The sequence below is a fragment of the Hypomesus transpacificus genome, chromosome 25 (assembly GCF_021917145.1).
Source record: "Hypomesus transpacificus isolate Combined female chromosome 25, fHypTra1, whole genome shotgun sequence".
Classification (NCBI taxonomy): Eukaryota; Metazoa; Chordata; class Actinopteri; order Osmeriformes; family Osmeridae; genus Hypomesus; species Hypomesus transpacificus.
Window position 1 is genome coordinate 1344327 of NC_061084.1, and position 13610 is coordinate 1357936.

Genomic DNA, 13610 nt, shown 5'->3' on the forward strand with positions numbered 1-13610 from the left:
CATTTAAAAAGTGAGTTTAAACTATTATGGCCTAGCCTACAAGAAATGGCTACAACATTTTGACACTAGTTCTGACAAGTAGCAAAAAAATGTATCTAGTTGTACAGAATGAACCGGTCGAACCTAAGCCTGTGCTGTATTGCAGGCCTGTCAAAACGCTCGGCAATTTTTCCCATCTCGTAGGACTACACACTACCGAAACAGTTAGGGTTAGGGTTTTTTTTTTTGGTGGGGGGGGGGGGGGGGGGGGGGGGGGGGGGGGGGGGGGGGATATGTGAATATCAGCCTACTTTAAGGAAACTATAATAATAATAAAAAATGTTTACATAAACACTAACATAGGCTGTAGGCTAACTATCGCCTATAGGCCTAATCAAAATGCCCGCAAACGGGGAGGAATGCCAGTGTGAGTCCCAAATGTGTAATTGACATGCCACTAGTGTTGCTTATTTCATGACAGTGTCGAGCGGAGGCTATGTAAGAGAATCTAATTATATTGAAGTCCTAGGTTACCTAAAGCCTATTTGATCTTTGCGCGTACGCAACACCGTGGTCTAGCAAATGTCACCAGGATTTGTTAATGCGCTTTTTTACACTTTTATTGTGACCGTAATAGTTAATTCAAAGTTTTGATAATTGCCACTAAAACGGAATTGACTGAAGAAGTTAAAAGATTATGAATGCTGCAATAATTGTAGCCTGACCTGTAAGTTGTAGGCTATGCCGCATTCCATATAATCATAATTCGATGTTATTGACGCGGTTGATCACACAATAATATACGGTCGTTCTGAGATTCAGCAAGATAGATAGCCTAACCTACTTGAAGCAGTGACTTCGGATAAGTTCTGAAGTCAATATGTGAGGGAATTTCTCGATGCATTTCTTTTCGAATGGGGCGCTGGTCCAAGTCTTCCTCTTATAAAATCATAGCCTATAGTCTGTCAGAGACAGACAGAGAGAAAAGGGGGAAGAAATCGTTTTAATGCAGCTTTAAAGGGGAGACGAGGCGGTGGGATGGATATGGAATGCGTTTGTTGGAGGAGGAGGAGTGTGACTAAGTAATTACGTGAGGAAAAATCCTTGGATCAGATTTGGTTGAATCGCGGACAGTGAAGGTGTAGCCTACGGATATTTTACGTTTGCGAGACGATACAGAAATTCGGAATTTCTAATGTATTTATAAATAAGCTCTCTGTCACAAAATGGGAAAATGCGCAAGGATCCTTCATCCACCGGCTTCATCAATTATACAGAAATAGAGGAATTTAAAGTGCCTGTGAAGTCCTGCCTTAACATTTAATCCAAGAACTAGCAGATGGCAAACTTTGGATCAACACAATTATATTGATGTTCTTGGGAAATCTTTAACAGACTATCCATATTCATTGCATGATGTATACCGAGTAAGAAAAAATGCTGCGATAAAGTGATATACACTCAGAGGAATCAATTGAAGTACCTAATCTGTGTACCAGTTGGTTTATGATGTACTCTCCAACAATCTGTCTTACTCAGGTATATACTTTATTTTATTAACTATTTCTTCTTGAATTATCATGCTGAAGTAGGGTTGACTGTATAATGTAGAGTAATCTATTGCGTTGCATTTTCCCGTTGATTTGCAGGCTTCAAACTTGGCTTATACTTAGTTGGCTCGTAATATAAAGTGGTGAGGAATAGACTCGTGAGGTGCATGCGTCCTGTCTTCCTAGTTTGCATGTTGCTTACGCGAGTCAAATCATTTATCGAAAATCTATATTCATGTTACAGAACAACCGACAGATGTGTCTTGTGCAGAAATTGGCCTTATTGAAGAATTCGGTGTAGCCTAAGTAGCCTGCATGATTCTGTGCGTATGTTTGCGTAAAGTTGTCGCTCTCAGATAAATTGCTGCAATATAAAACATTGACTTGAAAAAAATAAGTAGACTACCGTCAATACATTTCCAGACAATTCCCAAGAAACCCAATTTATTGATTCTTTAAAAAAGTATTTGTCTATTTCGAGATTTAAGACTAGAGCTTTTTGCGCTACTTTCACTGAATGGAGATGAAAACAATGATAAGGTTGATTATATGGCTGGACAGAGTAGCTGGCTGTGTGGCTGAGTCAGTTTAACTGTTTATATTTTACTTGGCATAAAGTGAGTGAGTGACTGAAATGTGGTTTAGTTTTTAGGTGTACTTAAGAGGATTGTGTATTTTATCGCCTCAAGTGAAGTGCACTACAGACACTTTCCAACTAATTTCTTTCAGAGGAAGTTACCAATTCTTGGCTTTACTTGTTTTTGACTAAATGTTATTTTGTTATTAGTTGGTGGGATATTAGGAAGATAGGCAAGGTAGTTAATCAAATAATACAATTTATTAAATAATTCAGCATAATCCAGTTTAGTCTCTTTTGCCATTTTTATATAATGTTCTAATAGGTTGCTTACCCTAATTGTAATTCATATCGAGGGAGAAATGAAACAGATTTGCCATCACAGTATTTACATTAGCTTGTGGTCTAAGAATGGTTCTATGTTATATTGTTGTGTAGCATTTCAAATAACATGCAAACATCACTTTGTAAAATCCACAGCTGTTAAGCATTTGCTGATACTTTATGTTTGCTATTAAGTTTTTTTCTTGGTTGAATAGCTGTGTTGACCAATACAGCATGATAATGGTGTTGGATATTTGTGGTTTCTCTTCATCTAAAAATAACATGAGGATAATGAGACCACTAATGTTAAACTTCTGTTATAGTTCATCATTATAACCTAGGATTCATAAATAATTATTTGATTTGATTATAAATGATAGATAACACTTTCAGTTCTTTACAAATTATTCGAAGCAAAGCAAGTTCAAAATGAATGTGAATAATCAAATTGATATTGTAATGCAATTTTATATGTTTTAGTAACATTTTTCTATTAGTCTGTGGTACAATAACATGGTATTCTTTAGATCAATCAATGAGAATTGCAATTGTCCAAATATCATAATCCAATAGTCATTGGGAATACAAAGAATATTCTTCAGGGTTCCATATTCATGAGCAACCTTTGTTGTTAATATTAATCTTGGATTTTTAAAATTGATTTAAATTAGCATCACGCCATTCATATTAGCCTTCTCACACAGTGACTCAGCAGGTCTGCAAACTCAGTCTTGAACCTGTGCAAATACACGTCGTGGATTTCAAACACCATTTTCTATTTCTAAAGAAAGATTGATCGTAACATTAGTAGTTACAAGGCAGTTAGTCTCAGCTAGTGTTTCCAGTTTTTCTTTTCCTTTTTACTTCAGTCCCCTTCAAAGGTCTTTCCTTCAGAAAAGGGCAAGATCCTGTTGGAATGTGGATTGAGTGGTATGAGCAGCAGAGTCCTTCTGCTACTTCAGTGGTACTATTCCTCATGCTCTGGAAATGAGAAAAGACCCCGACTTGCATCCGTGTGTTCTTTGGCTGCTGTTCTGCTGTAACCCGAAATATACCGTGTTTTTGTGATGCAGTTATCTAAAATGGTGAAACGGCTGTTAATCATGATTTCTTTGGCATCAACAAAACTATCAAAGTATACTTTAAACTATGCTATGCCATCCATTCGAGGAAATTATTGGTGTTAAGTGTTTTTTGTTGTTGTTTGTAGTACATTTGTGTTTTGTATACTTCTGAAATGAGGTCGATTTGACGGTTTGGTTGGGCTGTCTTTTGCTGTTGGCTGATCAGAATAATGACCTGATCCTCTTAAAGGTACTTTCCTAGGTTAATTCTATTTATGAAATTAACTTAACTTTTCTATTTTCCTCTCTTTCTCTCTCTGTCTAAACAACAGGATGAATTTCATCCCTTCATTGAGGCACTTCTTCCTCATGTCCGTGCAATTGCCTACACATGGTTCAACCTTCAGGCCAGGAAACGCAAGTACTTCAAGAAGCACGAGAAGCGAATGTCCAAGGACGAAGAACGCGCGGTCAAAGACGAGCTCTTGAGTGAAAAGCCTGAAGTCAAGCAGAAATGGGCATCCAGGCTGTTGGCAAAACTCCGCAAAGACATCCGTCAGGAGTATCGTGAAGACTTTGTGCTCAGTGTTACTGGGAAGAAGCACCCGTGCTGCGTGCTGTCCAACCCAGACCAGAAGGGGAAAATCCGCAGGATCGACTGTCTGAGGCAGGCGGACAAGGTGTGGCGTCTGGACCTGGTCATGGTCATACTCTTCAAAGGCATCCCTTTGGAAAGTACGGATGGAGAGCGCCTCGTCAAGTCTCCACATTGCACCAACCCAGCACTTTGCGTCCAGCCGCATCACATAACAGTGTCAGTCAAGGAGCTGGACTTGTTTCTAGCATACTATGTCCAGGACCAAGGTAGGTTTGGCTCAGGCTATTGATTTCTATGTTGGCAAGGTCAAAGCTAACACATCTGCTGACCTTTTTGGCAGTCCTGTGGGACACTGGGAGTCAGTGTGTTATCTTGTCTAGTTATTCATGTCACTCCTAAGTGGAGGCCAAATATTGCCAAATATCCTAATTTAATTACCTATAAACATATACATCTATAGATAATATATAGTAAGTTACGTAAAAACACAGTGGCAAATAGTTGGTCTAATCAGCAATGAATGGCCCAAATGTAGTACACTGGTTGTTCTCAGAAAGTGACTCTTAGCTCAGTGGCAAAAAAGATTAGGAATAATAACAGAGTTACTTACATATGAAATATAAGACTCGGCTTGACCAACCAATATTTAAAACAAATGTACATTTTAATTTAGTGAAATTATGACTACGTAGATGATTTAGCTGCAAGGGACACCAGACCTAAATGTATATTATTAACTGACAAATGCTGTGCTGAAAAATGCTAAAAGTAACAGAAAAGAAGTACACTTAAATATTTGAACTAAATAACATTTTTATGCACTCATTTCTACTCACTATATCATGAGTGTAAAATTGTCTGATGCCAAAATGTATAGTGCTTATTCATTTTGATCTATCTAGATGTTGGATCAAAAAAGGGTTCATAGGTTATGAGATACCACTAGGCCTATACCACTTTTGATAGCACGGGCTGGTGCTAGATAGAGGAATATTTTAATTATTGAGCGTTTATCAAGTTTTTGTTGACATTTGTTTTTACACTATGCCTTTTAGTTAATATTTTATTTTAAGGTCATCTGAAGTTTTATTAACACCACATGCCATAGAATCTACCAGACATATTGTTTTTGCAGAAGAAATATACTATACTGTCGCTTGCTCATTAACATCAATCTCACAGTGCCTATTTTGTGTTTAAGAAGTGCCAGGGAAAGCAGAAGGCATAGTCTGGAGACAATAATGGTTGCCATTGGCACCGTGGTTGGCATCAGACGCTCTTTTGTGTCTTTTGTAGGAGACCGCTGATTCTCAACATTGCATCTGCTATGCTATACTATTCGGTGCCAGCCAGTAAGGATCTCAAATGTCACCCACTTTGATAAAGTGAACAATACAATTTCTCAAAATACACAGGATATATTATATTTTGTCAGAACAATTCTCTGGAAATACAGACACATAACTTGGAACCTTTTACAAAATATGCATTATCTTAGATTATTGTAAAATGATTGAAAGAGTCAAATTATTTTTTATGTTTTCCTAAATTAGGAAAGCTATTCTGGAATGTGTTTCTGGAGCTGACGTATTATTCATGCGTCGAAAAGAAATGATAGATTTTTCAGTTGAAACTTTGGCAGACAATCCAACAGAAGGTATTACTGGTACTGTGAAGAAGGACATTATGTTGTTACGTGGAGCAAAGGTGGATATTATTTTCCATCCAGTTACCAGGCAGTGCCCATCTAGTCAATGCAGCCATATTGTGGGAGTTTGCAGCATGGCGCCATTTTGTTTTGCATCATGCCAGGAGAGGCAGGGAAATCGCCAGTAATGGCTGTTAGAGGTTTGGAGGTTGGCATCATACCCTCTTTGTCTGCTTGCAGCATGCCTTTGATTCGTTGGTTGGCATCCGCAATGCAGTGGACACGTTGGAAAGTTTTTGACTGGCAGAATGGAAGCTGCTGCCTTTGTTCTGTGGCAACTGAACGAAACAAACAAACAAACAATTAAATACAAAGAAACAACCAAACTGACACAATTGCATCAGAATCCGGTGTCTTTTTTAATTGCAACAAAGTATTTAGTGTCCTATTGCACACGGTAACGTTTTCGTTATCGTTTGACAATAGCACACCTATGCAATTTTCCATTCACAACAATTCATAATGTCCAATATAGGCTTCTCATCAGTTTGCCCTTTTTGGTTTTAATTGCATGTAGATGTAAAAGTTAAATTTCTAATGACTTGATGGATCAATGGCTTAGAAAAGTTGAGTGTTACTGGTGATAGCTTTGGATGAATCTATATTTTGTAGAGCCCTCCTCGGTCTTGGTCACTGTGTTCGGCTGGGCAAAGTGTACCATAGTACTAGTGAATGCCCAGAAGAATGCCCACTGGGAAGTGGGGAGCGAGGTTCTGTCAGATATTACACCCAAGTGTTGGTCCTTTCTAAAGGATTTGTTTTGGCTGCGTTGTGGATTGTGGCATCCACTTAGGCTGTTAGCTTGTGAGTAATTTCTTTATTATAATTTTTTATCCATTTTCGATCAGTATTTATTATTAGGATTATAAAAAAAATAAAATGTTTTACCTTACTTTAACCAATGACAGACAAGTATCATTAAAACCTAAGAGGTAAGTTCATGGGTCATGTGTTCAGTTGTTTTTCATGTTATTCAGTTGCTGCAAGTTACCACAGCCATAAAACATGACGAAAATGCTTCCTCTAAACCTACCACACCTTGTTGCTTATGTAGGTGAATGATCCCTAAAATGCACTGTCATGTTAAAAAGCTCTGTTTTACGATCACCAGACTTGTCTCCTGAACCTAGGGTCACAACCTCTGTAAAGGGATGTGTCAAGGTGTTAAATTGAGCTAAACAGATTTAACAAAACACTGGCTTTTAGGAGAGAAGGACGACAATGTTTTCTTTTGGGCCGGCAGCTACCTACAAGCCCCCTTGTTGACCCTTGCAGGAGTCAAACTGTCTTGTCTCATGGCGGCCATTTGTCACCCTTCCTAATGTGAACGGCTCGTGGTTCAGTAAGTATAGTGGATAGGCAAATACATTCAATGTGACAAACTTAACTCCAGTCGTAAACACAAAAACCCACCAACCAACCAGCAGACATTCAAACCCAGCTGTGGTCTAAGGCACCAGCCCATGTCAGCTCTGTGTGTCTTTATGATAATGCCACTGTGGTGAAGCGGCCTTGCAGCCAATGCAGCCACGCTGTGTGGGGCGGGTTAGCCCTCATTTTCCGGAACATTGCACTTGAGGTGTAGTCAGGGTCAAGAGAGGGTGACCTTCGGGCAACAGAGGAGGTCTGTTCCTAAACACAGGGTCTCTCCTCTCCTTGCATCCCCCCATCCCCTCCTCTGTCAGGAAGGCCCATCCAACTCGCTACCCATCATCCCTTTCTCCCACCTGCTCTCCCTCGACCAAAACTCCCCTGAGATGAGCTGTGTGTGCTTCTTCATCAGTATGCAACCAGGCCTGCGGTGCACACTGTCTCACTCTGTGCCTATCCAACAGATTCTTACCCTCTAATCCATTTACAACTCGCTAGCAGGTCTAACTGCTCACCCACTTTATTGATTTCCTCTTCCCAGGAAATGTCCCTCCCCCTTCCTCCCTGCCCACCCTGAACCCTCTTGAATGACTTGTTCTTCTTTCATCCTTTAAAAAAAATCTGTTTCCTTTTCTGAGCTTGTTTTCAAGCTCCCTGTTTTTAGCTTCCTGCCCTTTCTCTGAAGGCAGCCGTGAGGGTTCTGCTACCAGGTCACCCGGTCAGTGTAAACCTGTCGTTATCCGCAGGGTTCCCCTCAGAGCAGTACCTGGGGCTGGAACAGGCCGTGTTGCTTCTGTTGCCCTCTTTTGTGTGCCCTGTGTACACATCTCTATGGAAACGGGGCAACGCAGTGCCGACAACACTGTAGAATTCCAGAGCATAAGCGCTGCACTATGCAGCAGTTTAGAAAGGCCTTCCACCTACTATACGTGGCCAGGTTAGGATTTGGTCCGGGTGTTTAACTTGTATAGTTAAGATTAAGTAATACAATTGTGGGCTAAGCTTTAGGGCTAGGGTTAGGTTTAGCCCTACCAAAAGCACAAGCATAACAAAAATGTTCACATCTAATGGATGATCAAAACACAAATCTATTTCTTAGATTAGATCAGTGTCATTAAAATGTTGATGACAATATGAAATGTTCCCAACTACTTCCATTTTAGTGAGAGAAAGTATTTGCTTTTAGGGTCTGAGAAAGATTTCTTTAAGACCAGGATTTAAATGAGAAGTGTTTGAATTAGTTCAGTCTACACATACTGTTTTAAAAGGACATCCAGAGCTAAGTGGGTCTCTCAGGTCTTGGGAGAACTCCTGAATGCGTTCCCCTAGAGACCACTTGACCGGAGGCTTAGTGCCTCACACTCATCCCAGCTAGGCCCCTGTCCACCAGACCTCCAAAATGAAGACAAATGGGTACATCACTCCATGTCCCACACCGCACACTGTACCTCACTGTCCTTATGTTCAAAGACCTTCATTGAACCGCCCTATCCAACGGCTGCTGTCTCTACAGCTGTCCTCCACCATCCAGACAGCCTACTGGGCTGGCCTTACTCACTCTGCCAGCCAGCCAGCCAGCCAGCCTACTTGACTGGCCCTACTCACTCTGCCAGCCAGCCAGCCTACTGGACTGGCCCTACTCATCCTGCCAGCCAGCCAGCCAGCCAGCCTACAGGACTGGCCCTACTCACCCTAGCCAGCTGTGTGTGTCTATGGAGTACAGCCAGAGAGGGGGAAGAGGGAGGGATGGATGGATGGAGGGAGGGGGAACCATTTTGAGAATAAGAAGAATCGCAATGCATAAAGAGTGCAGGCGAGTTTTAACTGGACTGCGACATTTAGATCCAAGGCATTGAAAACCAACGTGCATCCCGTCCTCCATCCAGCAATAAGACCATGAATGATGGCTGGGGGAAAAAAAAGAGAGAGAGGGTAAGGAGGTGGGTCGGGGTGCGGCGGGGCGAAGGGACAGACCATCCAAGAGGTTGCCCGGGAGACGGTTACTTCTCCAGTCCCCCCCCCCCACACCCACCCGACTGCTTGGCCCCATCTAAGTCTTTAGTGTCCAGACAGGAGCGATCAGCAACCCAGAGTGATGGTTGTCCCTCCTTTTGTCCTGCCGTACAGTACGGCCCTTCATTGTGATGGCTCGCCAGGGCCCAAAGACAAGACTAAAGAAAAGGCAACCATTACAGCTCTGTACAAAGTGTACTTTGGGGTGGGCATGCTGTTGTTAGCATGGTGAATCCCCAGTGGAATTCTATATAATGTCTATCCTGTGGGTCAAAGAGGGGATATGGTGTCTGGGTCTTGGGAATGGGGGGGTTTGAAAGCAGCGACGAACCATTGAGTTGTCAAAGTCAGGGGAAAGCTCCTCCCTCACATATGTTGGAATCACCTCTCATGGCTCTCTTATTATAACTGTGAACCCTATATGTCTTCTACATGACTGTGCAGTGCAGTTGTTTGTTAGACGAGAGAACAAGTGCCATAAAATATTCGGTGTCTCATTGTGTTAATTTGGCCGGAATGAATGTTATGACATTTACTGGTATGTCTACTGCTGTTCTTTTATGCTATGGTGAAACGATTACGTGGAATTAAATTGTGAGGAAAATAACTGCTTAGGTGAAAAGCAAGGGGGGAAAACCAGCACATCCTGTGGGTTGGAGCAACACAAAAACAAATCCCAAATCACTGAAACGACAGATGTCAAAGTGTTTCTGGACAGCTACTCTCCCCCTTGTGATAATCATATCCTGTTTTCACACAGCTTCTCTGTGTAAGGGGATTAGACAGAGAGAGAGAGAGAGAGAGAGAGAGAGAGAGAGAGAGAGAGAGAGAGAGGGGAAGAGCACATTTTAAGAGGTTGAGTCCACAGGAAGAGAGAAATTGAAGAGAAAAGGGGATTCACAGAAAACAGATTTACACACTAAACCTTGATAGATGGTCATTCATAAACACACATTTTTGATTCAGTTAAATCGTTACTAATCATTCTTTCAGGAGATCCATAAGACCTTTCATAGGTAGCCTACAGTACATGGTTATTGAGGGAATAAAAGGAAACTTTCTTTTGGATTCACTCCTTTAAGAGTGGAATTATGCCTGTAACATGATGTGCACAGACTCACAGCCCACAATGATGTTACTGATCCTACCCAAAAAACAACTCCACTTCACAATGCCCTGTGTAGAACAATCTCTTGACTGTAGGCTGTATCACCTACATCAAATTGGCCAGACACCCAACCACTTAAAATCGTCCCAGCTGGGCTGTTGTATCCAACAGGATACAAGTGCTTAATGAGTTTTATCATAACAGTCGCCAGCAGGGAAACAGCCCAGCGCTGATAGCAATATGGCGTTTAAGTTGAACTGGTTGTTTTTTCCACACTATTTCTGTCAACCGGTTTTGTATTTTATAAGGATATGGATGAAGTAGATGTTCAATCATTGTTCATTTCTTACCAACAAACAAAAAAAGAAATTGTAATGTGTAGAGCTCTCAATCGACCTAAAGTGATTCTAATACCTTAATAACTGTTATATGTTACTGCCGTGTTAGGTGCGGTGTGATGTGGGATCTATACCCATTGTGTTACATACGGATTTGAGCGCAGTGACTGCTGAACTTGGGGCCAGCTCTCACTTTCAGCCGTTCAGACTGCCAGGAATACCATGATATACAACGAGTCTCATGCTGGCCTTTAAACCTGCCTCCATTGTTCCTTTTCCTCTCTTTTTTTTCTGCCTGACATTGACTTTGGATATGAATACGGAGGAAGGCAAAATCCAGCCATTTCTTGAGGGAATCTTTTTAAATCAACTCTTTGTTCGAAAGACATCTTCATCTCTCTGCTCCCAGTCTTTTTCCTCAAACCGAAAGGCAGATTGTCCTTGTTTTTGTATAAACCCCCTGACTGTAACTCAGATTGCCATGTGTGTCTTGTTAAGGGCAGTTATGACAAATGGTAGCAGCTGTACAAACTAATCTCTCTGTAGCTTTCACACATGGCGCCCAATTAACAATGGGCCACTGTGGGACCCTAATCCACGGAGCGGCCACCCATTCCTCCTGCACAGCCAGCGGCCAGGGAGCTGCAGGCTCCTCTGCCCGAGGAGGCTGTGGGAGCCAGAGAACCTGCTTGGTGGAAGAGGAAAATAGAAGCCCATGTTGTTTAGTCGAACGATTGGGTCTAGTGATTTGTTTTCTTTCTTATTTGTGTACTCTCTCTGAGGTTTTACATACAGCTTTTGCTGCAAGACTGTACAGTACATACGCAAATGCATAATTCAATTTGAATGAAATGAAACAGTTTCGTGCTTGCTCTGGACAATTACACATTAATACACAGGAATTTAGCATGCAGGATTTTTGGCCTTTTATTCAAAAGGAAGGTTATAGCAAACTCTTGTCATGACACTGATTCACAAATGATTGTAATTGAACACAATTAAAATATAATTAAGGTAAATATCTTAGCCATGATTCAATGTGGCTATCCAACCCTTTTGGTTTCACATAGGTACCTTACTTAGGAAAATCGCACCAGGGGAAGAACTATTCAAAAGTGAACTGTGCAAGCTAACACACAGGAATCCTATCATGCTAGCAACCAGAACTGACTATAGCTTGTCTAGCTTGTGTACTTGAGGCTCATAAATCTCCGGAGGTTGTACAGGTATCCCAGAGTTCCTTGAGCGGGTGACATGATGGAAAGAGTACTAAATGCTTGATATACTGGATGTTTATATATAGGGGCTCAGACCGGAGTTCATCGCAGGACACACATGTGTTTTAATATCACATGCACTCTGTCACGTACACCACGGCCTTATTTAAAGGGACATGTTGTCAAAGTTCATGTCAATTCAATAGATTCCAAATTTGTATGCCAGCCAGTGTTAAGGTACATATAGAATTTGGCTATACGTTGATTCAAATCCGAATAGTTATTGGGACATGGAATTTAAAAAAAAGTATGGCAAAAGGAGTCATTTAATTTGCAAATGACTAGAAAAATGTATTTAACGCCTGCATGCATTATTAGTTTGAGTTTTTTTGCTTATCCCACCTGTATCCTGGAAGTGCCTTCCAATTCCCATGAAATTCTTGAATTTTCAATTCACAGCAATCTTCATCTCATGATAACCTATTTAAAACTAGACTTGACATGAGTAATAAATTAATAAAAGTGTGACATATAGCGAGACATACAGTCCTTTGTTTCGGCCTCCATATGAGCTTTTAATTCTCACACCAACAAAAAAAAGTTGTTTAATTCATGGGCCGGCGAGACATTGATCTCATTAGCATTTTTTTTCTTCCAAATGTAAACTTCCAGTGGTAATCTTAGCCATGTTATCTATCATCAACATATTCTCACCCCGGGACACAGCAGGAAGAATGGCCCATTGACTGATAGTGCCAGCCGGCCTTGTTGAAGAAGAAAAGAAAAGCCTAGTGTTGCTGTTAGACCAGAGATCTCCCCCTTTCCACGCCTCGACTCCTTCCCCCTATATGTCTTTATACTGGGGGCAGCTGAGGGGAGAAGGAGTTGGGGGAGGGAGGGGGGCAGGGAAGTTGCATTGTCAGGGTGCGGTAGGGCGACTCTGTCCCATGCTTGTGGCCCCACGGCTGCAAAGACCAAGCCGTCACCTGCCAGACTAGTGGAATGTTAATGCCGGCTGATAATTGGATTTCATACACACCGTCTGTGTGGAACGTCCAGGAACTTTCCCCTTTATTGTTCAGCCTGGCGCGACACCCTCAATAGTACTTGTCTGTGTTTATAGAAGTACTCATGTCTCAATAAAGACTGTTTACTGTGTGTGTGTGTGTGTGTGTCTGAATCTGGACACAAGTGTGTGTGAAAATGCGAGAAAAATCTGGGGGGACTCAGGGTTTCTGTCAGGACAAGCTTAGCATTCTGGTGTGACAAGTTTGTTGAGACATTATTTGTGATTCTCTCTAATGGAAATTAAAGGACTATTCAACAAGTGCTTTTATGTACGTATGGCAGACGTTTCTAATAGTTTAGACCTGAACAATGCCATAATCTGTGGCATAAAAGCTCCCAATGCTCCTAGACAACTCTGTAGCTTGGTGGGGTCAGAGGTTAACTCTAAGTTGTTAAGGGCACCCTTTATTGGTGGAATGTACCTTATGTGAGCGGAGATCATTAGAGATGTTATGGCTGGCTTTGTGTCTGGGCCTGGAATCAGGCTCAAGTCTAACAATCCCGTTTCCCTCTCGCTGGCCTCCCAGTTTCACCAAGCAACGGCTTGAGCTGGTTATACGCCTTTGCTGCAGTGACCTAAATTCCTTGTATTCACCTCAGAGGACCCTTGCCTAGCCAACCAACCATTTTTCGACACTTACTTATGGGAACTTTACTCAAAACAAATGTACTGTTTTTTTGTGTATTAAGTTCCT

At 41.5% G+C, this 13610-nt stretch overlaps 1 protein-coding gene across 8 annotated transcripts in view; it reads left to right on the plus strand.

Moving 5' to 3' along the window:
- The window catches only part of LOC124487023 (nuclear factor 1 B-type-like), a 54976-nt gene that overhangs the window by 748 nt on the left and 40618 nt on the right, over nt 1-13610 (plus strand). For 2 of the 8 annotated variants that reach the window (XM_047049012.1, XM_047049015.1), the window contains exons 1-2: nt 278-1518; nt 3827-4358. In XM_047049012.1, the coding sequence (XP_046904968.1) occupies nt 1486-1518; nt 3827-4358 (565 nt within the window). In that variant the 5' untranslated portion in view covers nt 278-1485. Of the gene's footprint in view, nt 1-276; nt 1519-3826; nt 4359-13610 lie in introns of those variants that run through there. The other 6 variants (XM_047049011.1, XM_047049019.1, XM_047049014.1 and 3 more) reach the window with 4 other exon arrangements.